This window comes from Leptopilina boulardi, unplaced genomic scaffold, assembly GCF_019393585.1.
Source record: "Leptopilina boulardi isolate dan_hultmark-lab unplaced genomic scaffold, ZJU_Lbou_2.1 LbouV2_30, whole genome shotgun sequence".
In the NCBI taxonomy this organism is placed as follows: domain Eukaryota; kingdom Metazoa; phylum Arthropoda; class Insecta; order Hymenoptera; family Figitidae; genus Leptopilina; species Leptopilina boulardi.
Genome location: NW_026137863.1, coordinates 2,848,808 through 2,869,107, shown reverse-complemented (window position 1 = coordinate 2,869,107; position 20,300 = coordinate 2,848,808). Strand labels below are relative to the sequence as shown.

General features: G+C 32.0%; 1 protein-coding gene across 1 annotated transcript in view; it reads left to right on the top strand.

Annotated features, from left to right (window-relative positions):
- LOC127282379 (zinc finger protein with KRAB and SCAN domains 8-like) overlaps positions 1–20,300 on the top strand; it is a 248,757-nt gene that overhangs the window by 43,619 nt on the left and 184,838 nt on the right. Inside the window, exon 4 of the mRNA XM_051306566.1 lies at positions 15,841–16,000. Within this exon, the coding sequence (XP_051162523.1) occupies positions 15,841–16,000 (160 nt within the window). The remainder of the gene's footprint in view (positions 1–15,840; positions 16,001–20,300) is intronic.

Below are 20,300 nucleotides of genomic sequence, written 5' to 3'. Positions count from 1 at the left end.
TTTGGCACTCATAGATGAAGGCGTGCCCCCTTTGACTTCTCGCATCGTTTCATTTCACTTTGAGAGAAGAAGAAGAAGAAGACAAAAATTCAACATCTGATTACTATCGCGCCTTTATTTGTATTGTCTTTCATAATATTGAGAATAATAGGGAACGTGTTGTCTTTTTTTCTATATCATTAATTTTTAATTCAGTAAGCGTCTTTCTTAATTTTATTTTTCTGATTTTTATGTTCCGGACCACTAAAAATTTAAAAAGAGGAGTTGAATTTTAATTCCCAACGGGACTCTATAAAAGTTCCACACTTTTGGAGTTGAAGCTGTCTTTTAAGCTAGCTTTTATGCTATCTAATATTAACTCACTTTTGGAGTTGATTTTTAACTCTAAAAATTTTACTTACTGACACTTTAATTTCCGCTCGTATGAAAAAAAGGAGTTGAATTTCAACTCCCTAGAGGATGTTAAAAAATTCCCACCCTTTTGGAGTTGAAGCGAAGGGAGTTAATGTTTTACGAGTTAATTTTATACCTAGGGAGTTAGTTTTAAAGAGTTAATTTAATTATTAACTCCCTTTTTGAGTTGATTTTTAACTCGAAAAATTTAACTCCAAGTGCCATTAACTCCTTAATTTTTTACAGTGTACACTGTAAAAACCGAAGTTGGGAGTAAAATTTTTAGAGTTAAAATTCAACTCCAAACGTGAGTTAACATTAGATTGTCGCACACTGTAAAAAAAATTAGGGAGTTAACGTTACTGGGAGTTAAATTTTTCGAATTAAAAATCAACTCAAAAAGGGAGTTAATAATTAAATGAACTCCTTAATACCAACTCCCTAGGCATAAAATTAACTCGTAAAGAATTAACTCCCTTCGCTTCAACTCCAAAAGGGTGGGACTTTTATAGCAAGGGAGGGAGTTATAGAGGGAGTTGAAATTCAACTTCTTTTTTTACAGTGTATCATTAACTCCCTAGGCATAAAACTATAACTATTTTGGCATTAACTCCAAAAGTGTATGAGACTTATACTCCTTTTGGGAGTAAAAATCTAAGTCTTCTTTTTACACTGTAAAAAATTAGGAAATTAACGGCACTGAAAAGTGGAATTTCAGTTTTTATCGTAAATTATATGTAAAAATACCGTTTTTCGAAATACAGTAACATCTGTTTAGTTTGAAGTATAAATAAGGACCCCATATGCATTTTATTGCGAATTCACTGGAGTCTTGAGTAAATTCCAAGATAATCGGCGTGTGCAAGACAAGTCACCTGTAATTTTCGAGTCAATCACTTCGTGAAAATGACGCGATGATTGTTACCACTGGGCCCTTGGTTGTAAAAAAAAAAAAAAAAAAAAAATATTTATAGAGAGAGATTGAGGAGTTTAGATTCAAAAGAACAGATGCTATTCAAGAGATCTTCTCTTTTTCTCCGCATGGAAAGTGGGCCTTCGCTAACTCTAAGGAGAGAGAGAAAGAGAAGTCTCTGGTAGGACGTGATTTATTATCCATCGCCTAGCATTGGCTGCTGAGAGTAGTGCCCCCTGCCTCGTAAACACGCGTAGCGATCTTCGGTTCAATACTGGTACAAACACTTGGTTTGCGACGTTGTCACGGTCGCAGGTGAACATTCACCTCGTTGTTAATGGATATATCGCTTTATGGCTCTATACAACCCACGTGTAAAACTAGTAGTTGATCCATTGACTGATCATTCACTCTAAATTATTTCCCCCCAATAATTCGCATTTTAATTTATTGCAAAGAAAAAAAAATTGTCTTTTTTATTATTCCAAGAATCGAATAATTCAAAAAAAGCTCTTTTTTTCCCCATAATGAACATTTAAAATGTCAGCTAATCATTATTTCAAGGTCAGGAATTAGTGAATGTTTTACCGCGGTATCCGCGGTTAAATGTATCTGAACGCGTGTCTGTCAATCACCCAATTTAAGATTTACAAGCCTTCCGTGACGAGCGTCGTAATTGCTGGCTTGCTTTTCTCTCTCTCTCTCTCTCTCTCTCTCTCTCTCTCTCTCTCTCTCTCTCTCTCTCTCTCTCTCTCTCTCTCTCTCTCTCTCTCTCTCTCTCTCTCTCTCTCTCCACGCCGATGAGGTTCGTAATTGGCATTGATAAACACAGAATCTTCATTCGTTGATGTTGGGTACATTTAATCTGACGATAGTGTTTAATGATAGAGCGCGCACCACCACGTTTCCGGGGAGATTGATTGATCGATCAGGAAAAAAAAAATTCCTCTTTTCAGAAATTCTCCTGATGAAACACCCACGGTGAATGATTAGTTGTAATAAAATTTACAGTAAAATCAATTGATATGAGAGGTTTTTAATTTTTTTTTTTCGATTGAACTTGTTTTAATTTTAAGAATTAGAATTTTTTTTTTTAATTTAAATTTAGGTTATTGAGGTTCGATTGCATTTTGTGAAATTCATATTGGGATGTTGGATAAGAATCAGGAAATTGTGATAACTGAGGAATAAACGATTAAAAGTTTTCTCGTTTATTATCATGAACTAGAATGCAATGCCAAGAGTAATTTTACATTTCTATACTCCCTTTCGTTAACCGCGTGGTTGTTTTAATTGAGCCTTGATCGCGAACACACACACACACACACACACACACACACACACTATCATTGGGATCTAAGTGATCGTTGCATGACCTGCTGACCGTAATGACTGCAACGATCGACCACCTCAGAGTCAAAGATTATCTTGTTTGATTTTGTTGCCAGCAACTTGAAACTTTGTTTTTACTTTTTTTCCTTACTTTTAGGTATTTGACCGCATCTAGGAAAAGGGTATTTACTACCAAAAAAAAAGAAATTAATTTTCAATTTTTTTAGGGTTTGGTGGCACAGGCCCGAAAGCCTTATACTTTTGATTTGGCGTATGTCCGTCGTACACTCATATTGTTGCCATGGTAAGTTACCTTAGCAATCGTTACCATAGTAACTGGTACCATAATAACTAATTGGTACCATAGTAACTGGTGCCAAAGTAATTGGTACCAAAGTTATTTGCTACCATAGTAATTGCTACCATAGCAACTGGTACTATAGTAACTAATTGGTATCATAGTAACTGGTACCAAAGTAACTAAATGGTACCGTACTAACTGGTACTAAAGTAATTTGTACCAACATAACTAGTTCCAAAGTTACTGGTACCATAGTAACTAAATGGTCCTAAAGTAACTGGTACCATAGTAACTGGTACCAAAGTAACTGGTACCAAAGTAACTGGTACCAAAGTAACTAGTACCAAAGTAACTAGTACCAAAGTAACTGGTAATAAAGTTACTGGTACCATAGTAACTGGTACCAAAATAATTGGTACCATAGTAACTAGTACCAAAGTAATTGGTACCATATTAATTGGTACCAATGTAACTGGTACCAAAGTAATTGGTACCATATTAATTGGTACCAATGTAACTGGTACCAAAGTAATTGGTGCCATATTAATTGGTACCAATGTAACTGGTAGCAAAGTAATTGGTACCATATTAATTGGTACCAATGTAACTGGTACCAAAGTAATTGGTGCCATATTAATTGGTACCAATGTAACTGGTACCAAAGTAATTGGTACCATATTAATTGGTACCAATGTAACTGGTACCAAAGTAATTGGTACCATATTAATTGGTACCAATGTAACTGGTACCAAAGTAATTGGTACCATATTAATTGGTACCATATTAATTGGTACCAATGTAACTGGTACCAAAGTAATTGGTACCATATTAATTGGTACCAATGTAACTGGTACCAAAGTAATTGGTACCATATTAATCGGTACCAATGTAACTGGTACCAATGTAATTGGTACCAATGTAACTGGTACCAAAGTAATTGGTACCAATGTAACTGGTACCAAAGTAATTGGTACCATATTAATTGGTATCATAGCAACCGTTTCCATGACAACCGTTTACATAATACCGTTTTTCCTTAGCATTTGTAACTATGGCAACCGTTGCCATTGTAAGAATTAAATTTTCACAAATAATATTTATTTTTGACGAAAATTGCTAGCGATGAATATTTTATTATTCTTTTTGCGATTACGAGTATATCTATCAACGAGTAAGTTAAAGTGCTATATTTATGTGCAGCATAAATACTCTATAGTTGTTTAAGAGTGGCATAACAATCATACGTGTGTACTGAATCTGATTAATAGAACTTGCATGTCATGCATCATCGCTTATTTGTCATGTATATAATTTACGCTTCTAGGCGTGCTCAAGTTTCACGAAAAAAAAAAATATAAAGAAATTATACAATATTCATTACGGAAGGTGTGATTAAATATGAAAATTAATATTAATATATAAATATGGTATATAATCATTAGATATTTCGAAACTGTATTGTTCTTCAATTGTATGTGAAAAAATTTTTTTCGAATATTTCTCATTGAGAGGATTCTTCACAAAGGTGTGTCAAAAGACACGCCTGGAGCATGATTTCCCAATCAGTAAAAAAAAAAAAAAAATCAAAATAATACTTGAATGTGTGTTAAGTGTCCAATTACTTTTAATGGTAATAATAGTTTGTGGATGATGATTTTAAGTTTGGCAGCATAGATTTTTCAAATTCTTTTAAAGAATAATGAATGATTTTTAATAATGGTGATTTAATAAAATTGATAATTTTATTAAAATTGACAATTTTATTAATAATCATTGATAATTTTATTTATTTATTTTTTAATTATATTTTTATTAATCCTAATAGTTCAATCGAAATTCTGCTAATTTTATTAATAGGGATTTTTTTTTTTTATAGAAATTCTGGTGGTTTTATCCAAAGTGATTAAAATTCATTTTTAATTTTTTTCGAAAGTGATGATGCAGCCTAAAATCTATAGTGATCTGTCATGTTTTATAAAAATTATAATACAATGATTGCATATATATATACAATTTAGGGATGAGGCTTCATTTTCATCTCAATCGATCATTATCTCAATTTATGGAGAAATTTTCATTATCAAGACACAGATTTCTCACTTTCTTTGCTTATTGAATCAAGAGAGAAAAAAAAACTCTACTTTTATTGCTACTGAAGACATTTTGATTATAAAAGCAAACTCGGTCATATCTATATATATATATATATATATAGTCAGAGAGAGAATTTTTTTTTTTTTTTTAATGAAAGAGAAGAAGAGGCAAGAAATCAATTTTAGTGATGGGTGCGACTTATTATTATGCGTTGAGTGATTTAGCCGGATGCGATTCAAATACCTGCGGGCAACAATTAAATAGAGATTCAACAAAATCTTGCCACGTCTTATTAAATAAATTGACGTTAATTGTTAAAAAATGTTACGTGCTTTTTTTTTTATTTTCTTTTCTATATTAAAACGGGAGTTGCGAACAAAAAAAAATGTATAGCGCACTTTTTGATTGGTCCAGCGGATGCTGCGCTTGAACATAAATTTTGGAAAAATGTTCAATAATCCTTTGGGAATACCGGGAAAGTGTAAACCGAACAAAAAATGTATTATTTTTTATTGGTCCAGCGGAGCTGGGTGAAAATAAATTTCAGATTTTTTCAAAAATTTTTCGTTCGCTTCGAAATTTAATTATTTGATCTTTAAATAATATTATATATATAGATATATTATATTGAGGTGGTAGAGGTTGATAAATTGAAAGTGGAGAAGTTGACGCCGCAGTAATCAGTGGATCGCACTTCTCAGGTTTATATATATCTAGAGGTCCTGGATGCAAGTCATGCAGCCAGGAAGCTATTGGCTCCCTACTGGTCGGTAGCGGCGTAATATCATTATCATTTGCTAAGTGAACCTCGCGAGGTTAATCAATTAATAGAACTCTCTCGCCATTCCTTTTGCTGATCCGGTAGCGCATTTGTTACGTTCCATTCGGCATTCCAACATCGAGTTATATTCTCGAACAAAAGATAATTATAAAAAATTCTTCTTTTATAATTGAAGAAAAAATTTATTATTTTCTTAATTTTTTCTACATTAATTACAATGTATAATATAAATTGTATATTGTAGAATTATATAATATATACATTTATAATTAATGGAAATTAATTTTATTTTATAGTAAGAATATTTTTTATTGTTTCAAAAATTCTGTTTCTGAAATTTGAGATTTTGGTCCAAAGAAATTTTTTTTTGGTAACACTATCTAAAATTTGAGATCATGTGTCACGTGGCGATAACGAACCGGTCGAGGATCAAGTGTCATTTTGAGTCTGGCTGATTGTACCCTGTTTTTATTTTTTTTTTTATACCTTAACGGGATTTCAAAAAGGTACCGACAGTAAAAAACTTTGCGTGTATTTTACATAATTCGTTAGAATTTTCTTATGGAAGAAAATTGTTTAGATATAATTTGTCTACACTGAAGAAAAGTATCATTGATTCAAGAAAATCATTTACTTATCCGTATTGGATCCACTAATTTTAATTCAAAAAAAAAAATTTACTGTAAACTAGTAAAATTTTCTACGATCAAAAATTATTTTTATAATTGTGAATGATATTTACAGGTAACTTGTTAATATATTTATTTATTTTTTTCGTACTCCGAAAGAAGGTATTAAAAATGTTAACGATCTTATTTCGTGTTCGGTTTGTAGAAATTTGGGACAATATATTTAATTCCACGAAGAAGCTCTTTGCAATTGCGGGATGTGTAAAAGAGTTTTTGCTGCATGTGCATTTCATTAGCTTGAAGATATATGTTTGTCATAAACGTATATACACACGACCTAAAATGAAACTTTCTAGGAAATTGAAAAATAAACAAGTACCAAGCGTGTCAACACAAATTCAGAATTTTATTTTGAGTAATTAATTTAATTCTCGAAAAAAAAAATTCTTTCTTTTTTTGCAACAGTTATCCACGATATAAAATTGCCAAATAAATATTGAAATTTATTACAAGTAGAATCATTTGTATTCGATATGTATTTCGCAAATTGAGCCCGAGGGTGTCGCTTAATATTCCGTTCGACAGGGTTTTTAGAGGCATGAAAGAAAGAGGTTTGATCTTTTTTTTTCTTCTTTTTTTTCAGCCAGAGGAAAACGATTATTTATGATTGCGTAATTAGATCGCGAAACGTGTTAATGGAGTTGTTGTAAGGCATGAATTGGTTTGTTGCAGAATCTCCTCAAAATCCATTAGCTCAACTCTCGATTTGTCTCGGTTATGCTGGAGTAATATATAATATTTATGCTGCGTCGGTAAACGTTCTTTTAAAGAAAAATCGATTTTCAAAAATCATTAATGTCATCATTAATTTCCGATAGAAAATTTTCTTTGGAAAAGATTTAAAGCAGAATTTATTAGTCTCGTACTGATTTATTTTTTATATCACAAAAGTGATTTATAAATTTTTTTGATTGCGATGACAAATCAAAATTTACAGGTTTTGGACCAAAGTAACCAGTATCATAGAAACTAATTGGTACCATAGTAATTGGTACCAAAGTAATTGGTACCAAAGTAATTGGTACCAAAGTAATTAATACCAAAGTAACTAGTATCATAGAAACTAATTGGTACCATAGTAATTGGTACCAAAGTAATTGGTACCAAAGTAATTGGTACCAAAGTAATTAATACCAAAGTAACTAGTATCATAGAAACTAATTGGTACCATAGTAATTGGTACCAAAGTAACTAGTATCATAGAAACTAATTGGTACCATAGTAATTGGTACCAAAGTAATTGGTACCAAAGTAATTAATACCAAAGTAACTAGTATCATAGAAACTAATTGGTACCATAGTAATTGGTACCAAAGTAACTAGTATCATAGAAACTAATTGGTACCATAGTAATTGGTACCAAAGTAATTGGTACCAAAGTAATTAATACCAAAGTAACTAGTATCATAGAAACTAATTGGTACCATAGTAATTGGTACCAAAGTAATTGGTACCAAAGTAATTAATACCAAAGTAACTAGTATCATAGAAACTAATTGGTACCATAGTAATTGGTACCAAAGTAACTAGTATCATAGAAACTAATTGGTACCATAGTAATTGGTACCAAAGTAATTGGTACCAAAGTAATTAATACCAAAGTAACTAGTATCATAGAAACTAATTGGTACCATAGTAATTGGTACCAAAGTAATTGGTACCAAAGTAATTAATACCAAAGTAACTAGTATCATAGAAACTAATTGGTACCATAGTAATTGGTACCAAAGTAACTAGTATCATAGAAACTAATTGGTACCATAGTAATTGGTACCAAAGTAATTGGTACCAAAGTAATTAATACCAAAGTAACTAGTATCATAGAAACTAATTGGTACCATAGTAATTGGTACCAAAGTAATTGGTACCAAAGTAATTAATACCAAAGTAACTAGTATCATAGAAACTAATTGGTACCATAGTAATTGGTACCAAAGTAACTAGTATCATAGAAACTAATTGGTACCATAGTAATTGGTACCAAAGTAATTGGTACCAAAGTAATTAATACCAAAGTAACTAGTATCATAGAAACTAATTGGTACCATAGTAATTGGTACCAAAGTAACTAGTATCATAGAAACTAATTGGTACCATAGTAATTGGTACCAAAGTAATTAATACCAAAGTAACTAGTATCATAGAAACTAATTGGTACCATAGTAATTGGTTTATTTTTTATATCAGAAAAGTTATTTATAAATTTTTTTGATTGCGATGACAAATCAAAATTTACAGGTTTTAGTTAATTAAAAAGAATAAACATATCTCGCCATTAATTTGGAATTAACAACATGAGGTTCAGCCTTTAGAATTTCACCGAAATTACCTTTATTATAAACGAGTTTTTTTTTTCCTGCAATTAAGATTCGGTAATAATTTTCGATTGAGAACAACGACTGCATTCATTAAAATCAATAAACCAATCGGTGCGACTAATGAACTAATAATTATTTGGCGCGCGCTCGAAACTATATACCATACAGACAACCTGTGGTAGGTCCAAAAGAAATCCTTTGCAAACGATATTAAAATATATTGGATACAAGTTTTTTTTCGTTAATTTTTTTTCCCCCCGATAAAGCGCGCGCTATTAATGTCTCAATATAAAAGAGAAAAAAAAAAATTCTATTAGCCAACACGCGCGCGAAAGGTAATCACGTTTTTATTTTAAAAAAGTGTTTTGACACGAGTGTTTGATAAGGGAAATATCATTCTGTGCCACTGACCGAGAAATGTGTATGTCACTCGAGATTAATTTGCACACGTGTGATAATTCAGTCAGTATATAAGTAATTTACGGATAACTTAACCAAGCATTTTATTAATAAGAATAACTGCGAGCGATTAAATTGTTTACTTTTTTTATTTCCATTTGAGAGGAATAAAAATTTATATTATTTTTTTCATAATTGTATTGTTAATAATAATTCCTTTGTTTTTTTTTCTTATTTATTTAACAAAAAAAAAAAAAAAACTCGTAAAATGATTTATGTTAAAAACCTTTTTTTTGCCAACGAAATGAAATGAGTAAAAACTACTGTTGAATGGGATTATCCTATTCCTGTCGGATTTGAGTACGTGACTCTGTAACATAAAAGGGTTGACTTGTATACATTGCCCTGGCAGATTGTGACTTGCGTGTGCCTTCCTATTCACAAGCGATATAATGCTCTGTGCACGTTTCATCTGCAGAAAAATCTACACACCAGTTCTTATTCAGAAGTATATATATGTAGAGAGAGAGAGAGAGAGAGAGAGAGAGAGAGAGAGAGAGAGAGAGAGAGAGAGAGAGAGAGAGAGAGAGAGAGAGAGAGAGAGAGAGAGAGAGAGAGAGAGAGAGAGAGAGAGAGAGAGAGAGAGAGAGAGAGAGAAGAGAGAGAGAGAGAGAGAGAGAGAGAGAGAGAGAGAGAGAGAGAGAGAGAGAGAGAGAGAGAGAGAGAGAGAGAGAGAGAGAGAGAGAGAGAGAGAGAGAGAGAGAGAGAGAGAGAGAGAGAGAGAGAGAGAGAGAGAGAGAGAGAGAGAGAGAGAGAGAGAGAGAGAGAGAGAGAGAGAGAGAGAGAGAGAGAGAGAGAGAGAGAGAGAGAGAGAGAGAGAGAGAGAGAGAGAGAGAGAGACCTTTTCTAGAAAATTCGCCCCGATGAATTTTTCAAGACACTTACATTTACGAGAGTTTATTTTTAAAACAAACATTGTATATACACATGGGACGTTTCATTTCATAAGAAAGAGAGAAAGGGAGAATACAATAAAATGCATACACTTTTTACAATTTTCTTCAAATTATATCTATTGCATTTAATAAGATACCAAGGGAGCTTGGTATAATTTTTGCTTGAGATATTGTTTATTTAACCTAATTTGTATTTGGTCTAATTTTTACTTTAGCTAATTCTCATTTGGATCAATTTTTTACTTAACCCAATTCGTATTTGGCCTAATTTTAACTTCAGCTATTTCTCATTTGGCTCAATTTTTACCTAATTCTTAATTGGCAGAATTTAGATTTAATTTAATTCTTATTTGGCCTAATTCGTATTAAGCCTATTCTGTATTTAATCAATTTATTCATTTTGCCTAATCTTTATGTAATCTAATTCTAATTTTGGTCTAATCTCTATTTGACTCATTCATCAAATTAGGCCGCATAAAATTAAGTTAGCTCAATATTAGTTCCAATAAGAATTAGGTTGAGTAAAAATTAGACCAATTAAAAAATAGCTTTGATAAATATTAGGCCGAATAGAAAATTCCTCCAGGTAAAGATTAAGCCAATTAGGTAATACTTGTAAAAAGGAAATTAAGCCAAATGAGAATTAGGTTATAGAAAAATTACTCCAAGTAAAAATTAGTTGAAATAATGACGACTGGACCAAATTGGATTTAGATTTAATAAAAATTAAGCGCGATAAGTATTAAAAGATAGAGAGTCTCTTGGGTATATATATATATAAATATACATAAGGAAGAGTTTATATATAGCGAAAGGACATAACGCAACGGCATTGGGAGTGTCTCGATGCATTATAAATCCGTTGCAGCTCAATTCGCATCGGTCGAAGTTTGCATCGACTTCAAAATGCGTTTCGGGTTGATGCACCTCGACTTGTTGTGGTTTTCGCGCCATAGGTACCTACATCTCAACCTCTCTGGAACGAGATCCATTCCTGATGATGTCACGGGGCGTGTCTCTTGCGATATAAGATGCGTGAGTAAGAACGTTCCGACGAGCCTCTTTCTAATAGTTTATCTTTTTTTTTTTTCGTTACTTTCTTATTCTTCAACAAACGATTCTTGCTTACTAAAAGATCCTTCGTAATGTTTGCTGATTTAAATAAATGTTGCGTTTATATTCTTAGGGGGGAATTTTTGACTCTTTATTTTTTATTAAATGCCTAGAAATTAAAACCAAACCGTTATGCAATGGAAACAAATTTCTTAACAACGGTTGCTAAAGAAAAAAAGAGCATGGAAACAGTTGCCATAATAACATTTGCCCTAGTAACTTGTACCATAGTAACTGGTACCAAAGTAATTGGTACCATAGTAACAGGTACCAAAGTAATTGGTACCATAGTAATTGCTACCATAGTAACTAATTAGTACCATAGTAACTAGTACCATAGTAACTAGTACCAAAGTAATTGGTACCAAAGTAATTAGTAGAATAGTAATTGCTACTATAGTAACTAATTGGTACCATAGTAACTAGTACCAAAGTAATTGGTACCATAGTAATTTCTACTATGGTAACTAATTAGTACAATAGTAACTGGTACCAAAGTAATTGGTACAATAGTAATTGGTACAATAATAATTGGTACAATAGTAATTGCTACCATAGTAATTAATTAATACCATAGTAACTGGTACTATAGTAATTGCTACATAAGTAATTGGTACCAAAGTAATTGGTACCATAGTAATTGCTACTATGATAACTAATTAGTACCATAGTAACTGGTACCGAAGTAATTAGTACCATAGTAATTGTTAACATAGTTACGGGTACCATGGTAACTAATTGGTACCATAGTAACTGGTACCATAGTAATTGGTACATAAGTAATTGGTACCAAAGTAATTGGTACAATAATAATTGGTACCACATTAATTGGTACCGTAGTAATTGCTACTATAGTAACTAACTGGTACCAAAGTAATTGGTACAATAGTATTTGCTACCATAGTAATTAATTAGTACCATAGTAACTGGTACCATAGTAATTGGTACATAAGTAATTGGTACCAAAGTAATTGGTACAATAGTAATTGGTACCACATTAATTGGTACCGTAGTAATTGCTACTATAGTAACTAATTGGTACCATAGTAACTAGTACCAATGTAATTGGTACCATAGTAATTTCTACCATGGTAACTAATTAGTACCATAGTAACTAGTACCAAAGTAATTGGTACAATAGTAATTGCTACCATAGTAATTGCTACCATAGTAACTAATTAGTACCATAGTAACTGGTACCGTAGTAACTGGTACCAAAGTAATTGGTACAATAGTAATTGGTACCACAGTAATTGGTACCATAGTAATTGTTACTATGGTAACTAATTAGTACCATAGTAACTGGTACCGAAGTAATTAGTACCATAGTAATTGTTAACATAGTTACGGGTACCATGGTAACTAATTGGTACCATAGTAACTGGTACCAAAGTAATTGGTACCATAGTAATATTTACCATAGTAATGGTTGCCATAATATTTACCGTAGTAAGCCTAAACTAAAATTTTGTTTACCGTAAGGTTCAGTAATATCAGATAAACGATTCATTGAAACGGTAATCAGAATATTTTTTGGACCAATCAAAAACTTTGAAGCATTTGAAGTTACCATTAACAATAAATGAAAAATAACAAGATTTATTCCTTAGGAAGGTATTTTCTTGACATATTTTCTTATTAATTGTTTGCAATATAACACACGAAAGAAAGTTTTCTGTATACATATTGATCGATGGTTATAAATTACAAGGTATATGTTAAACATTTGAGAGTATGTATATTATATTATTATTATTATTTTTTTTTTTTTTTGAAAATATACAGATAGACTTTCTAAAAGGGAAGAGAAGGTAAAAAAAAGTGGCGAGGATGTCTATTATAGTTGATGTATAATTGCGCTATTAGAAAGATGAGCCCATTATGTATTATCCATGGTGCCTTTTCTTGTAACGGCTACCATATCACGCTATCCAACACTTGGCGTGTGTGAGATTAGGCTAAGTGCGCAGATATAGACATGATGAAAAAAAAGAGAGGTGTTTCAAGCACGATTCATGAATTACTTGAATTTATATTCCTATATAGCTTATAATAGAATATTAAACACCTTTCGTTTGTTGTTTCTTTTTGCAGTTAAATTCAACACGAGCATGAAATTTTAGAAGATTCTTGGCTATGGAAATTTTTTTTTTATTAGTTTCATTTTTTTTTTGGTTTAAAATTTTTTTTGTATTATTATAAGAAGAAAAGAAGTGTCAATAGATTTTTTTTTGAATTAAATCTCTGTGAGAATAATCACAATTCTTTAGCGAAATGATTCGTCTGATATGATCATTAATATCTATGTATTGATGTTATTGAAATAGCTTCCGTGTTAGTCGATGACGTTCCCAATTTATCGAAGAATTCTCGTCTCGCAAAATTGACAACATAATAAAAGATAATAATATTTGATTATTTTATTATTGAAACGAATGGCAATTCATTCAGTTCTGTGAATTAACTTTCCTTTCATGTGCTTAGAAATTCAAAACGTTCAAAAGAACGAATTTGTTTTCTGTTTTTTTTTTTTTTTTAACCTTTTAACCCTTTTTTTCGAAAGGAGGAAAAATAATGAGAATGATAATTATTATAATTAATAGTTACAAAAAATTATATATTTTAAGAAAAAGTATGTTAGGGAATATTATATTTTGTTTGATTTGTTGCATCAGATTTCTGTGGGAATATAATTTTTTTTTTTTTTGCATTTGTTGAAATATTCGACACGATTTTAATCGTGAATAAATTTTCGAACGTCCTCTCTCCCACTGGGGCTGAATAAGCACGAGTTTACTGTCACATGTGGCAGGCTACAAACGATCTTACGTGATGTTATTAGCGTCGTACAGTATGTTTTACGAGACGATCCATTTATTTTGTTTTCATATGACAGGTATAGCAGGACAACAAGTAGTCTCTTGTATCGGCGGTATTCCAAAATAATTCCCACGTTTCATCAAAGAATTCTTTTGAAACAATTGTATAATTGTATATTTATACATATATACACAAAGAATTATTGATATTGTAGGAAGATTTTCTTTCTGTCAACTTCGAGATTCAATGATGATGCATTGAATTTGTATTTGCATTTTAGGTTTCCTAAGGAATCATGAGAAAATGAAAATGGAAACAGAAGTATTGGCATTAGATTTTATCAGTTTTGGATTTAGCAGATTTAGGGTAATTTGGAATTGAACTGTGAAATCAATATTAAAATTATCAGATTGTGTCAATTTTGGATTTAGCAAATTTGAGGTACTTTGAAATTTTGAAATAGAAATAGTTGAAACTTAGTAATTACAAACCTAACTCAAAAATAATTTAATGGGTTCTAATTGTATAACAATCAATACAAATAACAAAATCATCAGATGTTATCAGTTTTGTATTTAGAAGATTTGGGGTAATTTTGAATTGAAAAAAATCAATATTAAAATCATCAGATATAAGTTTTGGATTTAGCAGATTTTGGGGTAATTTTGAATTGAAAAAAATCAATATTAAAATCATCAAATATCAGTTTTGGATTTAGCAGATTTTGTGATAATTTTGATTTGAAACTTGAAAATTAAAACCTAATTCAACAATAATTTAATGGGTTCTATAATTGTATAACAATCAAGCTAATTGAACAAGTGACTTGTTTACGGAAAATAACAGAGTATTTGCATCCTATTCATTTGTGATAAATAACATATAATGAATATCGAAAGATATTATCATAACGAGTAGCATGTAACGTGTATTTATCCATTAAAAAAAAAATTTTTTTTTCTACCAATATCCATGTAATAATTGTATTAACCCAATTTTCCAGTTTCTGATCACCGAAGACATTTTGCCTCAATCAAAGTAATGTTGAACTTTGTGTTGGCAATTGGCTATTAGTCGTGCAGACTATAAGCTATTAAGTGTGCGTCACGGCACGATAGAGAGTATATATATAAGGCTAGTGTGTATAAGCAATGGGCAGACACAGGTCAACCAGAACCTCGTGGGAACTGGTTGTGATTAGTCTACGTCAATACTAACGCTAGTTATGCTAATTGCGCGCTAAGAGATAGGCCACACCACCCATGGGTCGCATCAATAAATTGAAAAATTTGATAGAAAACTTCTTTTCGAATTTGTTATCAAAAAGAAAACCATTAGTCGATTCTTGCTCTCACTATTGCGTTTCAACTTTCTTTTTAGAAAAAAATCTGTACATAATTTTGCCTATATGTTCGTCTCTGTGACATTTAGAATTTTTCAAAAATACTAATTAGGAGAAAACGATAATTTTTATTTTTCAATTGTTCAATTGTCGATGAATTTTTTTATCACAAGGCACGATTTTGCCTTATGAAATTCAATTAGACATTATAAGAGAAAGACGCATCAGTTTAGCCGGTTTGGAAAATTACTTCGTAAGTGCGCGATGGTTCGCATATAATAACTCTAGTAGAGAAAATTTTCCGACTCTCTTTTGCTAGACGAACAAAATTATATAGTGAGAAGTTAATTTCAAATTTCTGACGAGTTTGTTTTGTCTTTTTTTTACAGGCGGCGGGACCGCCGGTACAACTTGAGCCTGTGGATCTGTCCGTGAAAACTCCCGTCGTGTTGCAGGTGCCAAGGTACAGTCCAGCAGCATTAATTACCAAGAGAGTTACATCGCCATCGACGACGCCCACACCACCATCACCATTATGCATCTCCACCGGTAAGTGAGTTTGAAAATAAAATTTATTTACAAAAATAATTATTTAAATCCATATTATTTTTAATATTATTTCTATTGCGGTAATATATTTTTTTGATTAGAAAGGAAAATAGACAAAAACAAATTCAAGTGACTGAAATATTTTTTTCCAGTTCAAAAAAAATTGTTTCGATTTGAAAAATGATTTTCGTTTAGTCATGCTTACAAAAAATATTTTAGTGGTTTTATTTGATTTCTTTTTTCTACACATTGATGTGTTAACATTGATAGCCTCCTATGATGAAAGCACCTTACCCCAGTGAACAATACCATAACGTTTATGTATAATTGAGCCGTTGAATTGACTAACGACTTAACTGCTATGGGAACTCGATAACGTTCAAGTTGTTAGCTAAACCAATAGCTCAATTTTCGATGATAATATTATATATTGTAATTTTCATTTTTATAACGACTTTATTATTTCTGAAAAAAAATCTGATAAAATTTAATATTTTATAACATACCTGTGCAGGAAAAAGAAAATTGTCATTTTTCAGTTATGTACGAAAAACGAACTATATATTATGTGAAAAATAAACTTGTTTAAAAATATGTAGCGTCCCTCTAGCGGTAGCGTCTTCAACTCAAATACTCCCTCTAGCGGTAGCGTCTTCAACTCAAATACTCCCCCTAGTGATGGCGTTCTCAACTAAAATACTTCTCCTAGTGATGGCGTCCTCAATTAAAATACTTCCCCTAGTGATGGCGTCCTTAACTAAAATACTTCCCCTAGCGGTAGCGTCTTCAACTAAAATACTTCCCCTAGTGATGGCGTCCTCAACTAAAATACTTCCCCTAGTGATGGCGTCCTCAACTAAAATACTTCCCCTAGTGATGGCGTCCTCAACTAAAATACTTCCCCTAGTGATGGCGTCCTCAACTAAAATACTTCCCCTAGTGATGGCGTCCTCAACTAAAATACTTCCCCTAGTGATGGCGTCCTTAACTAAAATACTTCCCCTAGCGGTAGCGTTTTCAACTAAAATACTTCCCCTAGTGATGGCGTCCTCAACTAAAATACTTGCCCTAGTGATGGCGTCCTCAACTAAAATACTTCCCCTAGTGATGGCGTCCTCAAATAAAATACTTCCCCTAGTGATGGCGTCCTTAACTAAAATACTTCCCCTAGCGGTAGCGTCTTCAACTAAAATACTTTCCCTAGTGATGGCGTCCTCAACTAAAATACTTCCCCTAGTGATGTCGTCCTCAACTAAAATACTTGCCCTAGTGATGGCGTCCTCAACTAAAATACTTGTCCTAGTGATGGCGTCCTCAACTAAAATACTTTCCCTAGCGGTAGCGTCTGCAACTAAAATACTTCCCCTAGTGATGGTGTCCTCAAGTAAAATACTTCCCCTAGTGATGGCGTCCTTAACTAAAGCGCTCAAATCTTAGAAATTAGTAAAAAAAAATATATATATAAGTAATATAAAAATAATAGTTATTAAATAAAAATATTTATTTTGATAATAGTAAAATAATAATAGAAAAAACAAAATAACCACATTTGAAGCTTTTTTTTCAAGACCATTGTCTGAATAAAATAAAAAAAGTTAAAATCTGATGTACTTAGGAGACAGTGAAACGACAATTTTGTTACTTTTGTTTCACGATTCTCATGTCGTAACTTTGAACTGAAATGCCAGAAATACCAGAGAAGTCGTTTGTGGTGGACCGTCGTCGGTGTTGGAAATTCCACGCCCTCCGTAAACGGTAGAATTCGCAACGTTATATGAACTGCTCTCTCTCTCTCTCTCTCTCTCTCTCTCTCTCTCTCTCTCTCTCTCTCTCTCTCTCTCTCTCTCTCTCTCTCTCTCTGTCTCTCTTTTTCTCTTATTTTCTTTCTCACTCTCCCTCGAAGAGAACTTTCAGACCACGACTTTATTGCTTCTTGTGCACATATGTGTGTATCACATGGTATGTGCGAAAATATCCATGGTTCGAACTTGAGTGCAATGCTTATGGACGCATGCCATTGGAAGATGATCAGCAGCGATTGTGTATCGTTTGCTTTATAGTTTAATTATGTGGCAATTTCTACGCACGAATATTGCAATTTCTTTTCTCTGTAGATAAAGAGAAGTAGAGAATATAACAATAATTTGCCGTCTGTTTTTTTTTTTTTTGTCGAAAACCTATTTGGAAACAAGCAATAAAACTAGAATCTAAATTTTGATCTTTCCTTTTTCATTGCTATTTGTAAGAAACGATGACTTCTTTGCATAGAATAGACACTTTTCTTACCATTTTTGGAAAGGTGAATTGTTTGAAGGGGGTCAAAAAGTTATTGAAATGACAAACATTAATTGATGTTAAGCGAATATTGATAATAGTTTATGTGTGACTCCATAGAATGGAAATTTTCAACACATTTTGTTTTTTATATTTTGGTACTTTGATCTTGAAATTAAATTCAGATTTTGTATCATTTTTTAAGTTTAAATAATTTTGGTTAAACATCAAATAGAAATCGTATCTTTTTCTAGAGAATTTTTTCTACTGGAATCGTGAACGTTTCGTATGCAAAAAAAAAAAAAACATTGCAGAATTCGTGATTGTCCCCACGTGCATAGCGAATAAAAATTCATATAAAGAGAGAAGCTTCTCTCACGTGTCTAAAGTTTTTTTTTTCTTTTTCTATATCTGATTCTATGTTGGAGAAAAGAATTTCGAATCTAGAGAAGGCTCGCGAGACAAATGTTTTCCCGGAAGTGTCGAAACACAGATTATTCCGCCATGACATTCCCTTGAATGAAAATTTTCGATTATGCTACCGCGTGCGAGAGGTCCCAGGGCAAATGACGAGCACGAGGATTTCGCGATGCGCGCACAACATCGTTCCATTCGACATTCTATTGTTTTCAGTAAATGTGCGCGATCCTCGATTATAGATATAGGTATAGATATTAGACGCGACGGTTTACACATTGCCATTGGCATAACGGCTTGTTCGTCGCTATAAATCCTATAGGGCCGCGCGCGGTCAGTTATCGGAAAATTCCTATCGTGCGTGAACGCCATTAATGTTTATATAATGTAGAAAACCGTGTGATAACTGCTGTTGCAGATGACATGAAGAATCAAAAATAAAATTATACATTAAATATTTTGATTTATTTTGAGCCTACAATGAAACTAGTTTGAGCCTACATTAAAACTAGTTTGGCCCGACCAAGGCCTAGTGTGGTCCCAGTCGGGTTCCCTGTTTAAACCAGGTCAGGGACAGGTTGGCGAATTTTTGTACGAGCTATTTTAAGCCTATAACGAAACTATTTTGAGCCTACATTAAAACTACTTTGAGATAATTTTGACCTAGTTTAGACTTTGAAGTCTAAATTAAAGTACATTTGACCAACTTTAGACCAATATTTGACCAACTTTAAGCCGATATTTAGCCAACTTTGACCTAAATTGAGTCTACGTTGAACCTACTTTAAAAATACTTTGACCTAAATTAAGCCAATATTAAGCCTACATTTGACCTAAATTAAACCTTCATTTAACGTACTTAAAAAGCATTTTAACCTACATTAAGACTAAACTGAACCTACCTTAGCTTTGACCTACATTAGACCAAGATTAAGCTTAAGATTAAGCCAATTCTGAACCTACTTTGAACCTACATTGGACCTGCTTTGAGCTACATTGAGCCTAACTTGAACCCAAAGAATTTAAAAACAATATGTTTGACAGAAACGTTGGAAATTAATCAACACTTTTCTTAACTGGACGATCGTCCATTTCGTCTCCTCTTTATTATATACTTCCATATTTGAATTTACCGCTTCATGCTTTCTTCCGCATGCTTTTATATCGATTTAAGTATTATAGGAGAAGATTAAAATGGTGTTATACGCAGGAACATAATTCATAGAATATAAATTTCACATTATATAAAATAATAAATTCACCGTTTAAGGCTGTTCCTATGGACTTTTATTATACTTCTATATTTCAAGAGGGAAATTATAACAAAAGATTCTGGAAATATATATATATATATATATAAAATATAAAAGCGTTTATAAAATATACATGAAGAAATTTTTAGTCCTAGTCAGCAAAATTCGTTTACACTTTGAATGTTAATTTTATTTAGACAAAAGTGTTCGGAACAAGATTAATATTAAAATTATTTATTTACATTCATAGCAACAGGGAAAATTATGAACTGAACATCAAATTATTATTTATTCATATATATATATTAATAGAATAGGGTGTATGTGTTGTGTAGAAAGACTTCTTATATTGGCTC